General features: G+C 50.5%; 5 protein-coding genes across 5 annotated transcripts; 2 read left to right on the plus strand and 3 right to left on the minus strand.

Annotated features, from left to right (window-relative positions):
- Positions 1-406: 406 nt before the first annotated feature.
- AKAW2_70536A (alpha/beta hydrolase family protein) lies at positions 407-1765 on the minus strand (the record flags this gene model as incomplete). Its single annotated transcript, XM_041683129.1, has 1 exon — positions 407-1765. The coding sequence occupies one exon, from the start codon at positions 1763-1765 to the stop codon at positions 407-409; it is 1359 nt and encodes a 452-aa protein (XP_041547420.1).
- A 1865-nt stretch (positions 1766-3630) lies between these two features.
- egl3 (putative extracellular endoglucanase/cellulase) lies at positions 3631-5152 on the minus strand (the record flags this gene model as incomplete). The annotated part of the gene is made up of 4 exons (XM_041683130.1): positions 3631-4727; positions 4779-4876; positions 4933-4997; positions 5057-5152. 4 exons carry the CDS (start codon positions 5150-5152, stop codon positions 3631-3633), a joined length of 1356 nt encoding a protein of 451 aa, XP_041547421.1.
- Positions 5153-7042: 1890 nt separating this feature from the next.
- Positions 7043-8099, minus strand: AKAW2_70538A (NRDE family protein; the record flags this gene model as incomplete). Its single annotated transcript, XM_041683131.1, has 2 exons — positions 7043-7975; positions 8034-8099. The coding sequence occupies 2 exons, from the start codon at positions 8097-8099 to the stop codon at positions 7043-7045; spliced, it is 999 nt and encodes a 332-aa protein (XP_041547422.1).
- A 1251-nt stretch (positions 8100-9350) lies between these two features.
- Positions 9351-10513, plus strand: AKAW2_70539S (HVA22/TB2/DP1 family protein; the record flags this gene model as incomplete). Its single annotated transcript, XM_041683132.1, has 3 exons — positions 9351-9379; positions 9511-9660; positions 9721-10513. 3 exons carry the CDS (start codon positions 9351-9353, stop codon positions 10511-10513), a joined length of 972 nt encoding a protein of 323 aa, XP_041547423.1.
- A 137-nt stretch (positions 10514-10650) lies between these two features.
- Positions 10651-11665, plus strand: AKAW2_70540S (interferon alpha-inducible IFI6/IFI27 family protein; the record flags this gene model as incomplete). Its single annotated transcript, XM_041683133.1, has 2 exons — positions 10651-11275; positions 11445-11665. 2 exons carry the CDS (start codon positions 10651-10653, stop codon positions 11663-11665), a joined length of 846 nt encoding a protein of 281 aa, XP_041547424.1.
- Positions 11666-13392: the final 1727 nt, after the last annotated feature.

Raw genomic sequence — 13392 nt, forward strand, 5'->3', positions numbered from 1 at the left:
GATCATCAGCCTATGAGTTGGAGAGTTGATGCGACGCCAAAGTAACCTCGGGGAAGCGGCTGTTCGCGAACGTCCGAAGATCCGACAGCTGACACTGCTGAGTCAGCCTATGAGTCTCCCACCAACAGCTTCGAGCGAGTCGATTACTTGACTCTAAGACATGAGTATCTTCGTGAAATAATAATATACGTCAAAAAATATATATTGCGGCTCCCGTGTTGTGTTCATATTTATAGAAGCGCACATCGTGCGAGAAAGAAGCCCTATTTTGGTATTGACATGGAAACATCACCGTCATCGAAAGTCGCAAATCCGCACACACAAGCCGGGGCATAGTAAAGTTAGGTTTCCACAGACGGATTCGCGAACATACAGGCTATAGTTTATCCTGCAAAATGCGAAAGGCTCACAGGAAGCGACCTTGTTCGGACAGCCAACCCGCAACATAATTGAAGCATGTTTTGACGGTGTCTCCATATTCTCCCGGGTACGACTCACACTCGGTGCAGGGGTAAATGCCGTGCTGAGCGCCTTGAACAAATGCGATCGAGGTATCTTTGCTCTTGGCGGCATTGAGGTGGATCTTTTCGGCGTTCAAATACTCGTAGTGCCCAGTCATTCCCACGGTCAAGAGCGGGACGCTGACGCCCTTGATCGATGACGCAGGTGCCATCTGAGTGGAATCATACTCTATGCCTTCAAGGTTATCTGCTAAGATGTTGAAGTTCTCGTTGGCTCGGATGGCCAGGGTGGAGAGGTACCGCCGGACGGTGGTCTTGAGAGCAGCCTGTTCCCAGGAGTTGGAGACATCGACCCAGCCGGAGGGGACACGCACCGATTGAATAATCTGCTCGGTCGTACCGTTCTTTTCAAGCAAAGTCCAAGGATAGGTAGTGTGATGCAGAGTTCGAACATCTTGAGAAATATAGAGGTTGTTCGTAGCAAGGTAAAGAGCCGCAGGGATGGTGAGAGGCTCGTCATCACCAAAGATCCCATTGCCTTTCTCGATTTCCTTAAGACGGTGCTGAGCATGTTCCAGGACACGATTGTTACGAGCCACAATCCCCTTCGTAAACCTCTTTTTGAACTCTGAAGTGAAGTTTGATTGAGTGCCATTGCTGAACCCATTATCAGCGTTATATATGTTGAGGGACTGGTTGAGTTTGGAGGCCTTTGTTTCATCTTCAATAGCCGGGTTCAGACTCAGCAGGCCCATGGTGGAGATGCCGTAGTTAGCATCGAGCAGCATTAAGCCGTCAGCAGGCTCAAGGCCAGCCAGAGCATTGGAACACGGATAGATCTTCTCTGGGCCATTGCACGCGGACACGCCATTCTCTGCGACGTTTTGATATTGGGCCATCATCGCACCGCCACCGCTGTGGCCAAGGATAACCACCTTGTCGATATCAGTCTGGTTGCGCAACCAGGCCAAGCCCGTGTTGACTTGGAGCATCATATCTTCAAAATTGATGTCTGACATATAACCGGACTTGCTGGCCTCGTTGTTGGCGCAAAACACAGTAAACCCACGCTCCCGAAGCTCTGTGCAGCCGACAAAGGAGGTGTAGTCCTGCTCCGCATGCATGATATAGATACCGATGCGCGAGCTCGGGCTCGTAGAGTTAGGTCGGTAGAGCCCACCAAGAACACCAGTATCATCGAAGTCTTTCAGAATGGGGAGAGGTAATTCAGAGGCAGAAGCAAGTTGAGCGAGCAATGCCAGCCCAGCAAGGGTAGTAAAGCCGGAGGGGTAGGACAGAATCATATTGGTCGTATATTCGAAAGCGACAACATCAATTCGGTGAGAAGGAGTCAACCAAGAGTATATTTACTCTCTCTCCTCACAGGAAGGGCCATTGGCTTTAATACTCACCGATCAAGGATTGCAAGTCGAGGTAGCCCCACCTCGCAGCCATCAACGGTCTTCATAACTGTACCTAAATGCGTATTGCGGTGGCTAGCGACACTCGGTTATAGACTAGCTAGCTCGTGATGGACGGTAGGATAGCGCAGGATATCAGCATTTATGGGCCCCTCCACGATGTGGCGTCATGCAGAGAAACCATCTTCTATGCACTTCTTGCGATATCTCCGAGGTTTCGATCAACATGATCGGCTGAATACTGTCGATGAAAAGCCCAAGCGAGCGGTCTTGAGCGTGATAAATGTGCGCAGCAGGTTTGTTGCTCCTTTGTTTCGAGACCACCTACTCATAGCTGGGTTGCTCTGCCAAGCTGCGTGGGCACATCAGCGCGAGTACATTATCTTATCCCCTAAGAGTGAGATCAAATAATTCAATCCCGAGAAGTCATACTGCAAGCGACATAACAAGTGGTGCGGGGAGTATTGACCCGCCAATCAAAGACCCTTGAGGGGATTGAAGAAGTGCAGGGCATTGCGGAGATGCGGGGTGAGGCAGACAATCCCTTCTCAGCGCCTCCACTTCTTCCCCAACACTGCAAGCAGGATACTTCGTCTTTCCAATGAACTGAGAGCTATGCTGGTGCTCGCTTGGCTGAACAAACTCTCTAAGTTACTACCGCCTGCTGGAAAAGGCATCCTGCTCCGAAAGATGCAGGCCATGATGGTGGTGCCACAGACGAAGATGCACTGTCCCCAAGGCCAACTTCCTCCATCGGTAGTGGCTATTCGGGAGGTATTTTGCGAACAGCAGCATTTTCCATGCACCGATATTACTCGCATAGTGGTAACAAAGGCAGCATAAAACACTCCCAGGTAATAGTGAAGGGATAGTAAGGGGAAAGTGAGGGCAAGAACAGAGAGTATCCCCCTGGGTCAGGTGACATCTACCTCGTCAGGACCAGTACTAAGAAGACTACTAATCAGCGAACAGGTAAATCTCGCTTTTGATATGATCTTGCTATCTGATAATTTTAATACTGCGGGAAACTCTCCATTTATCCAGTAGAACTCATACCCCTACCCCTTTCAATTACCACTACCTATACTACTACAAACATCACCTTACCTTCCATCACAAACAATAAAGAACGAGTCCACTCTACCCGGGTAAACAATTTACCCTAATTGGTTCACCATCCGCTTACAAGCCCCCCACAGCATTCTTTCTTAGAAAGCATACTGTTTCTAGACTGCGTATCTCCGTCTGCTCCCCGTTATATCCGAAAACATTCTTGAAACGTACTCCTCCTTCTTGCGTATCACAATTTATCCAAGTCCTGTCACGAACGAACGATGGGCCACACAATGTGCCGTAATTGCCGCCGTTGAGGGTGTGGGCTGGTGGATCTTGCGTTTCAGCTTCGGTCGGTGTTTCAACGGCCCCCGCTCTCTCTCTCTCTTTCTCTCCCGGGCGGGACGAGTGGTGTGTAACGGACTATTTACTTCAGAGTAGTATTGCTTACGCATTCAATTCTATAATACCAAATATTATGAGGTGTGAGAATGAGGTGTACCTAGTAATGCTCTAGATGGGACATTTGTTGTGAAAGTAGACGGGACCTCGGGTCGCTTTTGATTTATAGTGTTTACAAAGTTATATACAAGAACGTGAACAACTTCATCCTGGACCCTCTATATCACCTCCTCGTCCTCCTTCCTTCTTCCCATTCTCTCTTTCGGATAGAAATACGGCCGGAGTGAGTGCATTTACTCAGCAACGCACTGGTAGTAGTAGTCGTTCTGGACCTTGCAGGTGTAGGGGCTGGCACAGACGGTAGGGCCGGTCCAGTTGATACCACCGCACTGGTAGTATTGGTTCACCTCACCAGCAGAGTTGGTGGCCGAGGGACCCTGGGGGTCGCTGACACCGACGACACCGCTGCTGCTAGCAGCAGCGCTGGAGCTAACCTGGCTGGGGGCAGCGGCAGTGGTGGTGGGAACGTAAACGGAAGTGGTGGCGAAAGCGACGCTGGAAGAAGTAGGAGCGGCGGCAGGGGTGGTGGCAGCGACGGCAGGGGTGGTGACAGCGGCAGCGCTAGAGACGGCGCTGGAGGTGGCGCTGGACAGCTTGCAAGGGGACTTGGACTTGGACTTAACCTTGCTGAGGGTAGTCTGGCTGGCGGCGACGGCCGAAGAGGAAGAAGAGGAAGAGGCAATCTCAACCTGGGTGGCGGGGGTGGTGGTCTGCTCAAAAGCGGCAGTGGTGGTGGTGGAAACAGCGGAGGTAGCAGCGGCAACGGAGGCAGAGGCAGAGCTGGAGGAGGAAGCATCACCGCTGGGGAAGTACTTCTCGAGGATGGGCAGGTAGGTGGAGTAGGCGGTGCCATCGGTGGGCTCCAGAGAGTACATGTAGGTTCCCCACCAGGGACCGGCAGACCACCAGGAAGCACCAACCCAGACGTCGGAGTTCTCGGACATGTACGCGAGCATGCCCTCGACAGCCTCCTCACACACGGAGTTGACACCACCAGCGAATTCACCGATGATACCCTGCTTGTTGTTGGTCTTCAGCCACTCGGTAGCCTTCTCGATGCGCTCCTTGCCGATCGTGGAGCTGACACAGGTCTCCGAAGTACCGGAGCTGTCGGAGTCAAGGTACTGGTGCATCTCGTAGATGATCTTGTCCTCACTGTCGGTCAGGCCAGACAGGTCATCGTTGTAGGTAGTCCAGTCCCAAGCACCAGTGTAGGCGTTACCCTCGACGAAGATGTACTGAGTGGTGGCACCAGCGGCACGGATACCGTTGATGGCAGCCTGGTTAAGGTTCAGAACCAGGGACTGCTCCATGTCATGGTACTCGTTGTCTATTTAAATTAGATACCTCTTCGTATAACCGGTATAGAAGGTCTACTCACTGGTATCGAAGATGACCTTGTCGTTGTCGGCGAATTCGGTAGCGACGTTCTTCCACCAGGTCTTGAAGTCGGAGGTGGACTCGATGATGCTTCCATCACTGCAAGTTATTAGCCATCATATGCCATTCATTCTCAGCAAACTGTATCTACTTACAAACGTCCGTAGTTGTGGGGGTCAAGGACAGCGTAGGCACCGCTGTTGGTAACGAATTCGACGGTCTGTGTAACCGGTTAGTGTCATAACGACGATGATACCAAGGGCATGAGCGACAACATACCGACTTCAGGTCAGAGAGGTAGGTCGAAGCGAAAGAGCCGGTCAAGCCATCGGGGGTCAAACGCTCCATGAGGAAGGGGATACGGAAGATGTTCATGCCCTTGTTTCTCAGGACCTGGATCTTGGAAGTCTCGGGCCAGGTGTAGTCGGTTCCCAGGGTACCGGGGAGGGCGGAGCCGAATTCAGCGCCGGATTCGCTAGTACCAACCCCTACATCAATTAGACTAATGCATCGAACTTCAGACAAACATCACATACACTTGAAGCCAGAGTCACGCTTCTTCATCTGGCGGCTGGGGAGAGCGGACACCATGGTGGCGGCAGAGGCCGCAACGATCAAGTTGCTGATTCTCATTTTGAAAAGAATGTACGTCGAACTGGTCGATCAAAGGAATGAATGACTAAAGGTAAGAAAGAAGGAGTGAAAACACAAGATAGAAGACAAGTAATGAATGTCAAGAGCCAGTCTTGATTGTGATGTGCCAAGTAGAACGAACGAACGGTTCGGACTCCCCATACTTATAATCGATCACTCGGGCAAAAGCAACCATCCCATAATTCCCTATCATTTCTCTGGTCCCACAGCTTAATCTCAGCAAACGCCTTAGGTGCTTTCTCTGAGACAGTTACCTTGTGGCCCGCCAGGGGATCCATCCACTAGGGTGGACTCCCTGAAGTCGAGAACATCTCGCCCGACTCCTCCGAAATAAGGGCACTGGGCCGGCGCTGGGCTAGCGCCGGTCCCTGAGCGACCCTTAATATCTGGATACGCCACGGGCGGAAAACAGGAAAAAAGAACCAGGAAAGCAGCTTTTGAGCTGCTGAAAAAATGTGACTTTCAAGCAATATGCTCGAGTGTCGGTAGTCACTACGGCATATCCCCGAACTCCTTTGTAGAACGCTGGGGTGGTGGTGGAGAGAGCGCGTAGACCGTTGTTACACCTCAAGGCTTAGCCACCTAATGGAAACAGCCATGCCCGCATTGTTGCGACCATATCGGAGGGGATGCACTGGCCCCGTGTCAGTCATCCTTCATTTCTCCGGGCGAAAATTGCCTGCCTGGAAGGCGTGGGGCCATACCATGGCATCGCGCAGGAGATCTGATTAAGATGAAACGAGTTAGCAGCCTAAGCTTCCTGTTCGTTGGTGGAGTGATTCCACGGTTAATTAAATTTCTTCCGGGCCGGTGGGAGCACGGAACTGGTCAATAGGCCCGAAGACAAAGAATACCGTTAGTCTATTAGCATTCATATCGGCTTGCAGATTGATTGATCACTTTTGTGCCCTCCTGTCCAGGCTGGTTTCTTCAATGGTAATTTCTGGCCGACCCGTCTGTATCCAACGGTGAGACAAGAATTTGGGAGACCCACTGGGACCGTCGGTGGAAATCATGCCGTCCTCAGTCGACCTATTGACATCTCATGCTTTCTTCTAGCGAGATACCATCTGGCTGCTGTGGGGGATGCAGAGTCTTGCAAATTGGGGGCAATAATGAGGGCATTATTGCGAGGGGAGTGAGCGGGAGAGGTTGTTCAGGACACGGAGGTGACAGCGACTCCTGAGAAACACGTGCTGAAATTAACCCCGAGGCAGGCTAAAAAAAAATCAATAGTACAATAATCCCCTTGAGCCATTAATATGAATTACCTCCTAATCTGCCAGGACTTCAGGATTCCTCGATGTTAGTTCCACCTGGAATAACTCTAGAAGCAAACATGGCATGTCACTTTCGGCCGGCTAAATATTGATCGTGGCAATGGCCGGCTTCTACTGGCTTCTAGGAGGCTTACTATTAATTCACTCCATATCGCAATCGACTTTCCCGGAGCTATTGACCTTGGTTTACTATTTTAGGGCTTTGTTATATTGCACGCCGTTATAAATATTTACATAGCCACAATCACCGAGGCCGATTGGAAGGCCGTGAGCGGAGAATTAGATTGCTATGGATACTGTTCGGAGCACCCCAGGACATACCATCGGCGACTCATGAGATTCTGTCGGCTTCGTTGCTGTGTTGACCGACATGAAATTCGAATGATCGATCACCCTGACCGATGGGGATCACGTTTGCGTCGTTGTCATATAGTGTGCGTTCAAAATACCGCACACGTCCATCGTCACTTACCAGGACTACCGTTTGTTGTTGAGTTCCATAAGGCCCATGCAGGAATGACAGATCCATTGCATGGTGCCCCCCGCCCGCAGCACCATTCGCATGCGTGCTATCAGCACACGCAGGAGATACTGTGCCTGCCGGCTTGGGGGGTTTCTCGTGAGCACCCAGGACAGGAATAAAGATGCTCTTCCGAAAATACGGAAGGTAGTCCTCCGCAGTCGCATCTTCTGAGAGCTTTGGGAGGGTATTGGTGCTCAGCATATCAAGGAATCGGGTAATAAGAGCATCTTCGTCCTCCCCAGCCTGCACGTGCGTAGCAATGGCTTCATTCATTAGTCTTTCGCCGTCAAGGATCTTAGGCCATGTGCGATCCTCGAAGACTGTGTTACTGAGGCCCAACGTCTGGCCCGATTTCGTGGCGACCCATGCAATTTGATCCATGGTGGATGAGCGATTGGAGACGATTGCCAGGGGCTCATTGATGTATCCACAGAGCAGGCTGAACCCACCGACATTCCTGGCGGTGGGACTCGCAACCATATCCTGCACATATTCCCGGGTTGACCGCTTCTCGTCAGAAGGCGCACCAAGCCAGCTACATACAATGGCTCCCCGACTCTTCGCCCCAATGGCTTGTTCTGATGTATTTTCGCGGTAGTTGGTCAATACTGCCACTTTGCCTTCTCTGGTCACCCCCATCCATGTTCCATGTGGCTCTCGTGCTAGATCACGGCCACCTAAGATATTGGACTCTGGTGAAGGCCACCAGTCAGCGGGAGATGTCGGTCGACGTATGTATTCCTAGACGCCGTTAGTTTTGGACGGATCCGAGCATGTGGTTTGAATAATTGTCGCGTACATCCCTGTTGTTGACGATGATCAAGGGATAGGAAGGATGTGCGGTGGATAATAGCGCGATACACATTGCGACGTTTCTGAGGAACAGAGGATGCAGGTAGGAAGGGGGTATTGGTGTAGTAGGGGTATTCTTGAACTCTGGCGTCAGGCAAGTGAGCTGCCGCCACCTATATGAGGGGAAGGATAGTCTCGTGCGACAGGCGAGCAGGATCAGGCGGCGAGTGCTATTGATATACAATCACAAGTTTTCGGTGAGATTGTCTGATTCCAATGACAACTAGTAGCAGGGTCTGAATTCGATGAGCAGAATTGGCTCCAAAGCGTAGGGCGAGGTTGTTCTGACGAGTCCAGAAGACAGGGCGACTGTTGGGCACTGAGGTCATCCGACAACATGACCGGCAGTTCAGCCCCACCGCCTTTGTGATGCTAAGGGAGAGCCCTCCGCTCTGGCAGTGAAGGATGGCATTGTATTATCATTCAATGCTAAAGTAGGCTTTTAGTAGATGGGTAATATGATTAGTTCTTCATTGGGGCTTGTTACAATGGTTTTTCTCTTCAGTTCCAAAGCACTACTACCCCCATCGTGAAAGCTGTATGGAACATCATCATCATCACATTTAATACATCATGGTAGCAGCATATATATATTAGTACTAGTATTAGTACTAGTACTACTCTCCATCTGAAAGACAACTCCTAAAGGAGGAGTCAAATTGAAGTTGCTGATTTTGCCTTGAAGATGTCCTATTCACTCAAGTCATTCTTCATAAGTAATAAAATGCTGGATAGAACTGTACCATATTATGTAGATAATGATGTTCATGACGTCAAGACCGCGGCATTTCCCGAAACGGCAAGGTGGGCAGGCTGCCCTTAGGATGGAACTAGTCCCAAAGAAGAGAGCTCGGTCGCCTGAGCCACGCGGCTGAGTTAAGGCATCCGCACCGATACTTGCCTAATGCGGTAGGTACCATTGTAGGGCTCGATGGATCATCGTGGCTTGGCCCCAGTTTCTCAAGGCAGCCACGCTCCGTCTTGGGCCTTTTCTCTCCCCGATTTTTACTTCCATTCCTTCTTTACTACCACCTTATCCTCCCTCCTGGAAACTGCAGGCCAATCCGCTAAGATTCTTCAAGTACTAGACTTTTCTTGCGGCTGGCCGCTCTCCTTTGTGTCGGTCCGTTGGTCGCGTGAAGCTTCTGCCCCGCAATCCAGCAGCAGCTCAGCTTACCGATAAATTCTTTTCCCCCTCCTAGCACCCTTCTCTCCAAAGGAACTCAGTTCAGCAAACGGATCGAACTGTTTACAATCGCCCATCATGTTCGGTATTATTGCGGACCTTCTGTCGTAAGTACTACCTGCTGTCTTTCGTCATCGAGTCCCGGCGATGCCGGTCGACCCCGGACACCCCGGCCCTATGAGCTGTTCTCTGCACTTTCTCATACGCTATGCATATGCTAACAAGGTTATGCATTTAGCTCAATCATCACGATCCTGCTTCCTATATTTGCTTCCTACAAAGCCCTCCGGACTGGCGACCCTTCCCAGCTGGCACCATGGCTGATGTATTGGGTCGTTCTGTCGGCCGTGCTGATGGCGGAGTCATGGACGATCTTCATTCTGGGATGGTACGGCCACGAGACAATATCAGGGTATGCTTAAAGTTGTCTGCTGACAGGTTGTTGCAGGTTCCCGTTCTATAGCTGGTTCCGACTCTTTTTCTTCTCCTATCTTGTTCTCCCCCAAACGCAGGGAGCTCGGAGTTTATATCAGGAATATGTCGACCCCTTCCTAGAGCACCATGAGCGTGAAATTGAGGAATTCATTGGCCGCAGCCATGAGCGTGCCAAGGCTCTAGGACTTCAGTATTTCTACCAAGCCCTAGACTACGTTCGGGAAAATATTCTGGGCTTGCCGGCCCAACGTCCCGCATCTCCTCCGCCCCCGACTGGCCCGGCTGCCTATGCGCAGTCGCTCTTGTCCCGGTTCAATATTCCAACTGCCGCTGGAGGCACTGCCCCAGCTACAGGCAACGACTGGCTCTCTGCAATCGGCTCTGCGGTCGCTTCAGTTGCATCTGGCAAGAGTGCTGAAGCACGCGGAGAGGAGCTGTCTGCCAGCGGAACACTACTGCCACGGGAGGTCGCGTCCATGTCCCGTGCGGATAAGGCCAAGTATATCTCGAGCCAAAGAGACATGTTGGAAGTACTGCGTAGCGCTCTGGCCAAGGAGGAGCGCGACCTGCACAGTGCAGGCGCAGAGGTGGATGACCTGGCGTACGGTGGTGCACCGCTGCGAAAGAACCGCAGCGAGAACTCTTTTACTCATGTGGAGCATGAGGATACTCAGGAACGCTCGTCCGATGCGCATGGCCGCACAAGCAGCGGCAACTGGGCCTCTGGTTGGTTTGCAAGTGGGGAGCAAGCTGGATCCTCGGGTGTAGACCATGGGAACGAGGGCGCGAGAAGTCGGGCTCACTGAATATCTAGACCAAGCAGACAGTTCTCTTGCATGAGACTAGCACTCTTTCTTCAATGAAAAAGCAAGATTGATAGGGCAGGATGTCTTTTCAAGCAAAAGCAGCCGCAATCCAGCTGAAACAGAAGTAGCAGCGACGTATGCGAAGTAAATGCGCCTTGCCGCAGCCTCTCTGCACGAGCCCCCTGTCACTGTACAGAAAAGCCCAACCGAACCAACACCACCACGTAGATACCGACAGCCTTGCGTCGCAGCTGGCTACTAATAACAACTCTTATCTACCCCTCCCTCAAGGCTCAGGAAAAAACCACCAACGATCCCCGCAAGCACCGCCACCGTTGAATGCAGCGCCATCACACTTGAACATGCAACTTACCACCTTCCTCTTCACCCTCGTCCATCTCTTAGCGCTCACCTCCGCAGCAATGACAGGCAACTTCATGGGGTTGGGGTCTGTATTTAACACCACACAGACAACCATCCAACGTCTCCAACAAGTAGCAGGACATCTCTCCGATACATCCAGTCTGAATCTTACGGGTCTGAATGTGACGAACGTGGATCTGAATCTGAATCTGACTCAACTCGCCAACCGGACCGGTTCCTACGTGGATGCTGCGAAGCCGCAAATCGCCCGAGCGGGGAATGCGACAAAAGACTATGTTGTGAAACATCCCTACCAGACAATCTTTAGCATCGTGGGTATTGTCTACCCGGGAGGGTTGCTTAACCTGGTGGGATATGGTCGGTTGGGGCCATGGGCAGGTATGTCTACAATGCAACTGATTATACCATAGCAACTCCGGGGTGATATTGCTATATGTTTGCTGCTTTACTACATACTATTCACCGCTCTTCGAGGTTCTAGGAACGGAGTTACTCTACTTTAGTTACCCAACTTACTGACCCCGATCACTTGATACATTGCTTATAGGGTCGTTGGCAGCATGGAGCCAATCCTACCTGGGAAATCCTGTCGCACGAAGTGTCCGGGCGTGTTTGCAAAGCGCGGCGATGAATGGGTATGCGGCGGCTCCGGTGTTGAACACTGTGCGGGGGGTGTTAGTGTCAGCTGGGGGTTATATGGTGTGGAAGGAGGGGTTCAATAATGGGAAAGGTGAACAACAAGAGGGAAACGAAGGAAAGGAAGAATGAAATCATGGGTGAATATATGTGATCTTGAGGGGATGGACAGAAGAATGGGAATGATTTCACAAAGAGACAAAGAGAGGCTGGATACTTCATTCACCGGTATCTCTTCCATAACCAAGGCAGTTTGTCTTGTCTAGTTACTCTTCGTTTAAGTACATGCTGGCAGTCAATAGCGTCGGCCCAATCAAGGCAGGAAAGATGGAATAGGCAGTGGATTACTACTAGTACTAGTTGGCTAGTATTAGTATTGTCGGCCGGCTGGCCGATGTCAGTCAGCCAAGCATGTGAGGAATTAAAAAGGGAAGGGAAAAAAAAACACAACACGGCCTTAACTCTTCTGCATAGCCGGGATGAGGCGAGATCGCACAAATCCCCAATGAAGTATTAATGGGTTAAGAAAAAAAAAAAGAAAATAAAGATTACTTTCTATTAATAAACCTGCGGTGTCTACCTGGTCTGTGTCTGCCTGTCTGTTCTTGCTTAGTAGTTAGTTATCGATAGGGATGGATGGATGGATGGGATTTCGCCGGTGTGTGGTAGGCTGGATGCATGTCGGTATCTGCTTGGAATGCTGGGAAATCGGGCTTAACGTGGTTTTGGTTTGTTGACCGGGCGATCGGGGGTGCATGGTTGGGTGCTCGGGCGTTGTGAAGGGAAGATCGGTTTTGTGATATATACCCTTCCGTCTTCTATTTTTATTATTCAGTTCTTCAGTTCATGTTTCTTCCCTTTTATGCTTAATCTTGAGTAAGGAAATCCTGTCTAAGCCATATTATTATTGAAAATTGTAAAAGATATCGTTCAGCTTGGGGATAATCCATCAGCTGAAGAAGTTGTGCAAGTAACACAAGCAATCAAGCAGCAGTAAGTTAAGGTGTGGTGGTGCTGCCGAATGATTCCCATGACCGTATCATACGGTATTGGAAAGTAAGCTGCTTGCTTTGTGTGGCAAACGCCAAAACCTACCCTATGCCTGAGGTGTCAAATGATAGCATCCAGCGTCATTGCTTTGGATCACCCATTCACTACTAACTAATTATGATGATGAGCATTGAAGATAGATAGTAGGTAGAAGAAGAGAAAGAATTTGCGGTGCCTTTTCCGATCTAACACATCATTTCTCATCCAACATATGATTTTACTGGGTAATATACGCGCTTAGGATAGCGACTCGCCACGGACAATGTTACTTTACTCTGTGGGTGTCAGTCCCAAGGTTGAACCAGGAAGCGCCAGTGCGAGCCTGAGCGACAAGATCTTGGTCACTTACTTACTAGACTAGTTAACTACACAGTACTACTAGTCCGTTAGTCAGTAATGCTCAATGAAAGAGGGTTGGTTAATGGTTATTTACCCCCAATGATACCACTCTTGGCCTAGTGACATCCTTGGCTCCGGTGGCCGTCGCCGCCTTGACCCGATGGAGCGGAGATTCCGCGTCAAGATGTACCTCTGGTGTATTGTGTAGGGCCAAAAATGACAATCAGATGGCACAGTCACTAAGTCCAAGTCTGACTCAAATCACAATGGGGTGATTCATCTTTTCTGTTAGTCGCACATTCCTTTTCATTCTGACTAGGGTCTAAAAAAGCTGGGAAATTATTGACGTGGTTCTAGCCCACACCTACTCTTTTTGTTGCTGTGTGTTGTTGTGTGGGTTGTTCCGAGTAGTCACTTACAAGTTACAACCCGTTTGGTGTGGTTCTGGCGGATGTCCTTACGCCTAAACC

The sequence above is a fragment of the Aspergillus luchuensis genome, chromosome 7 (genome assembly GCF_016861625.1).
Source record: "Aspergillus luchuensis IFO 4308 DNA, chromosome 7, nearly complete sequence".
Lineage (NCBI taxonomy): Eukaryota > Fungi > Ascomycota > Eurotiomycetes > Eurotiales > Aspergillaceae > Aspergillus > Aspergillus luchuensis.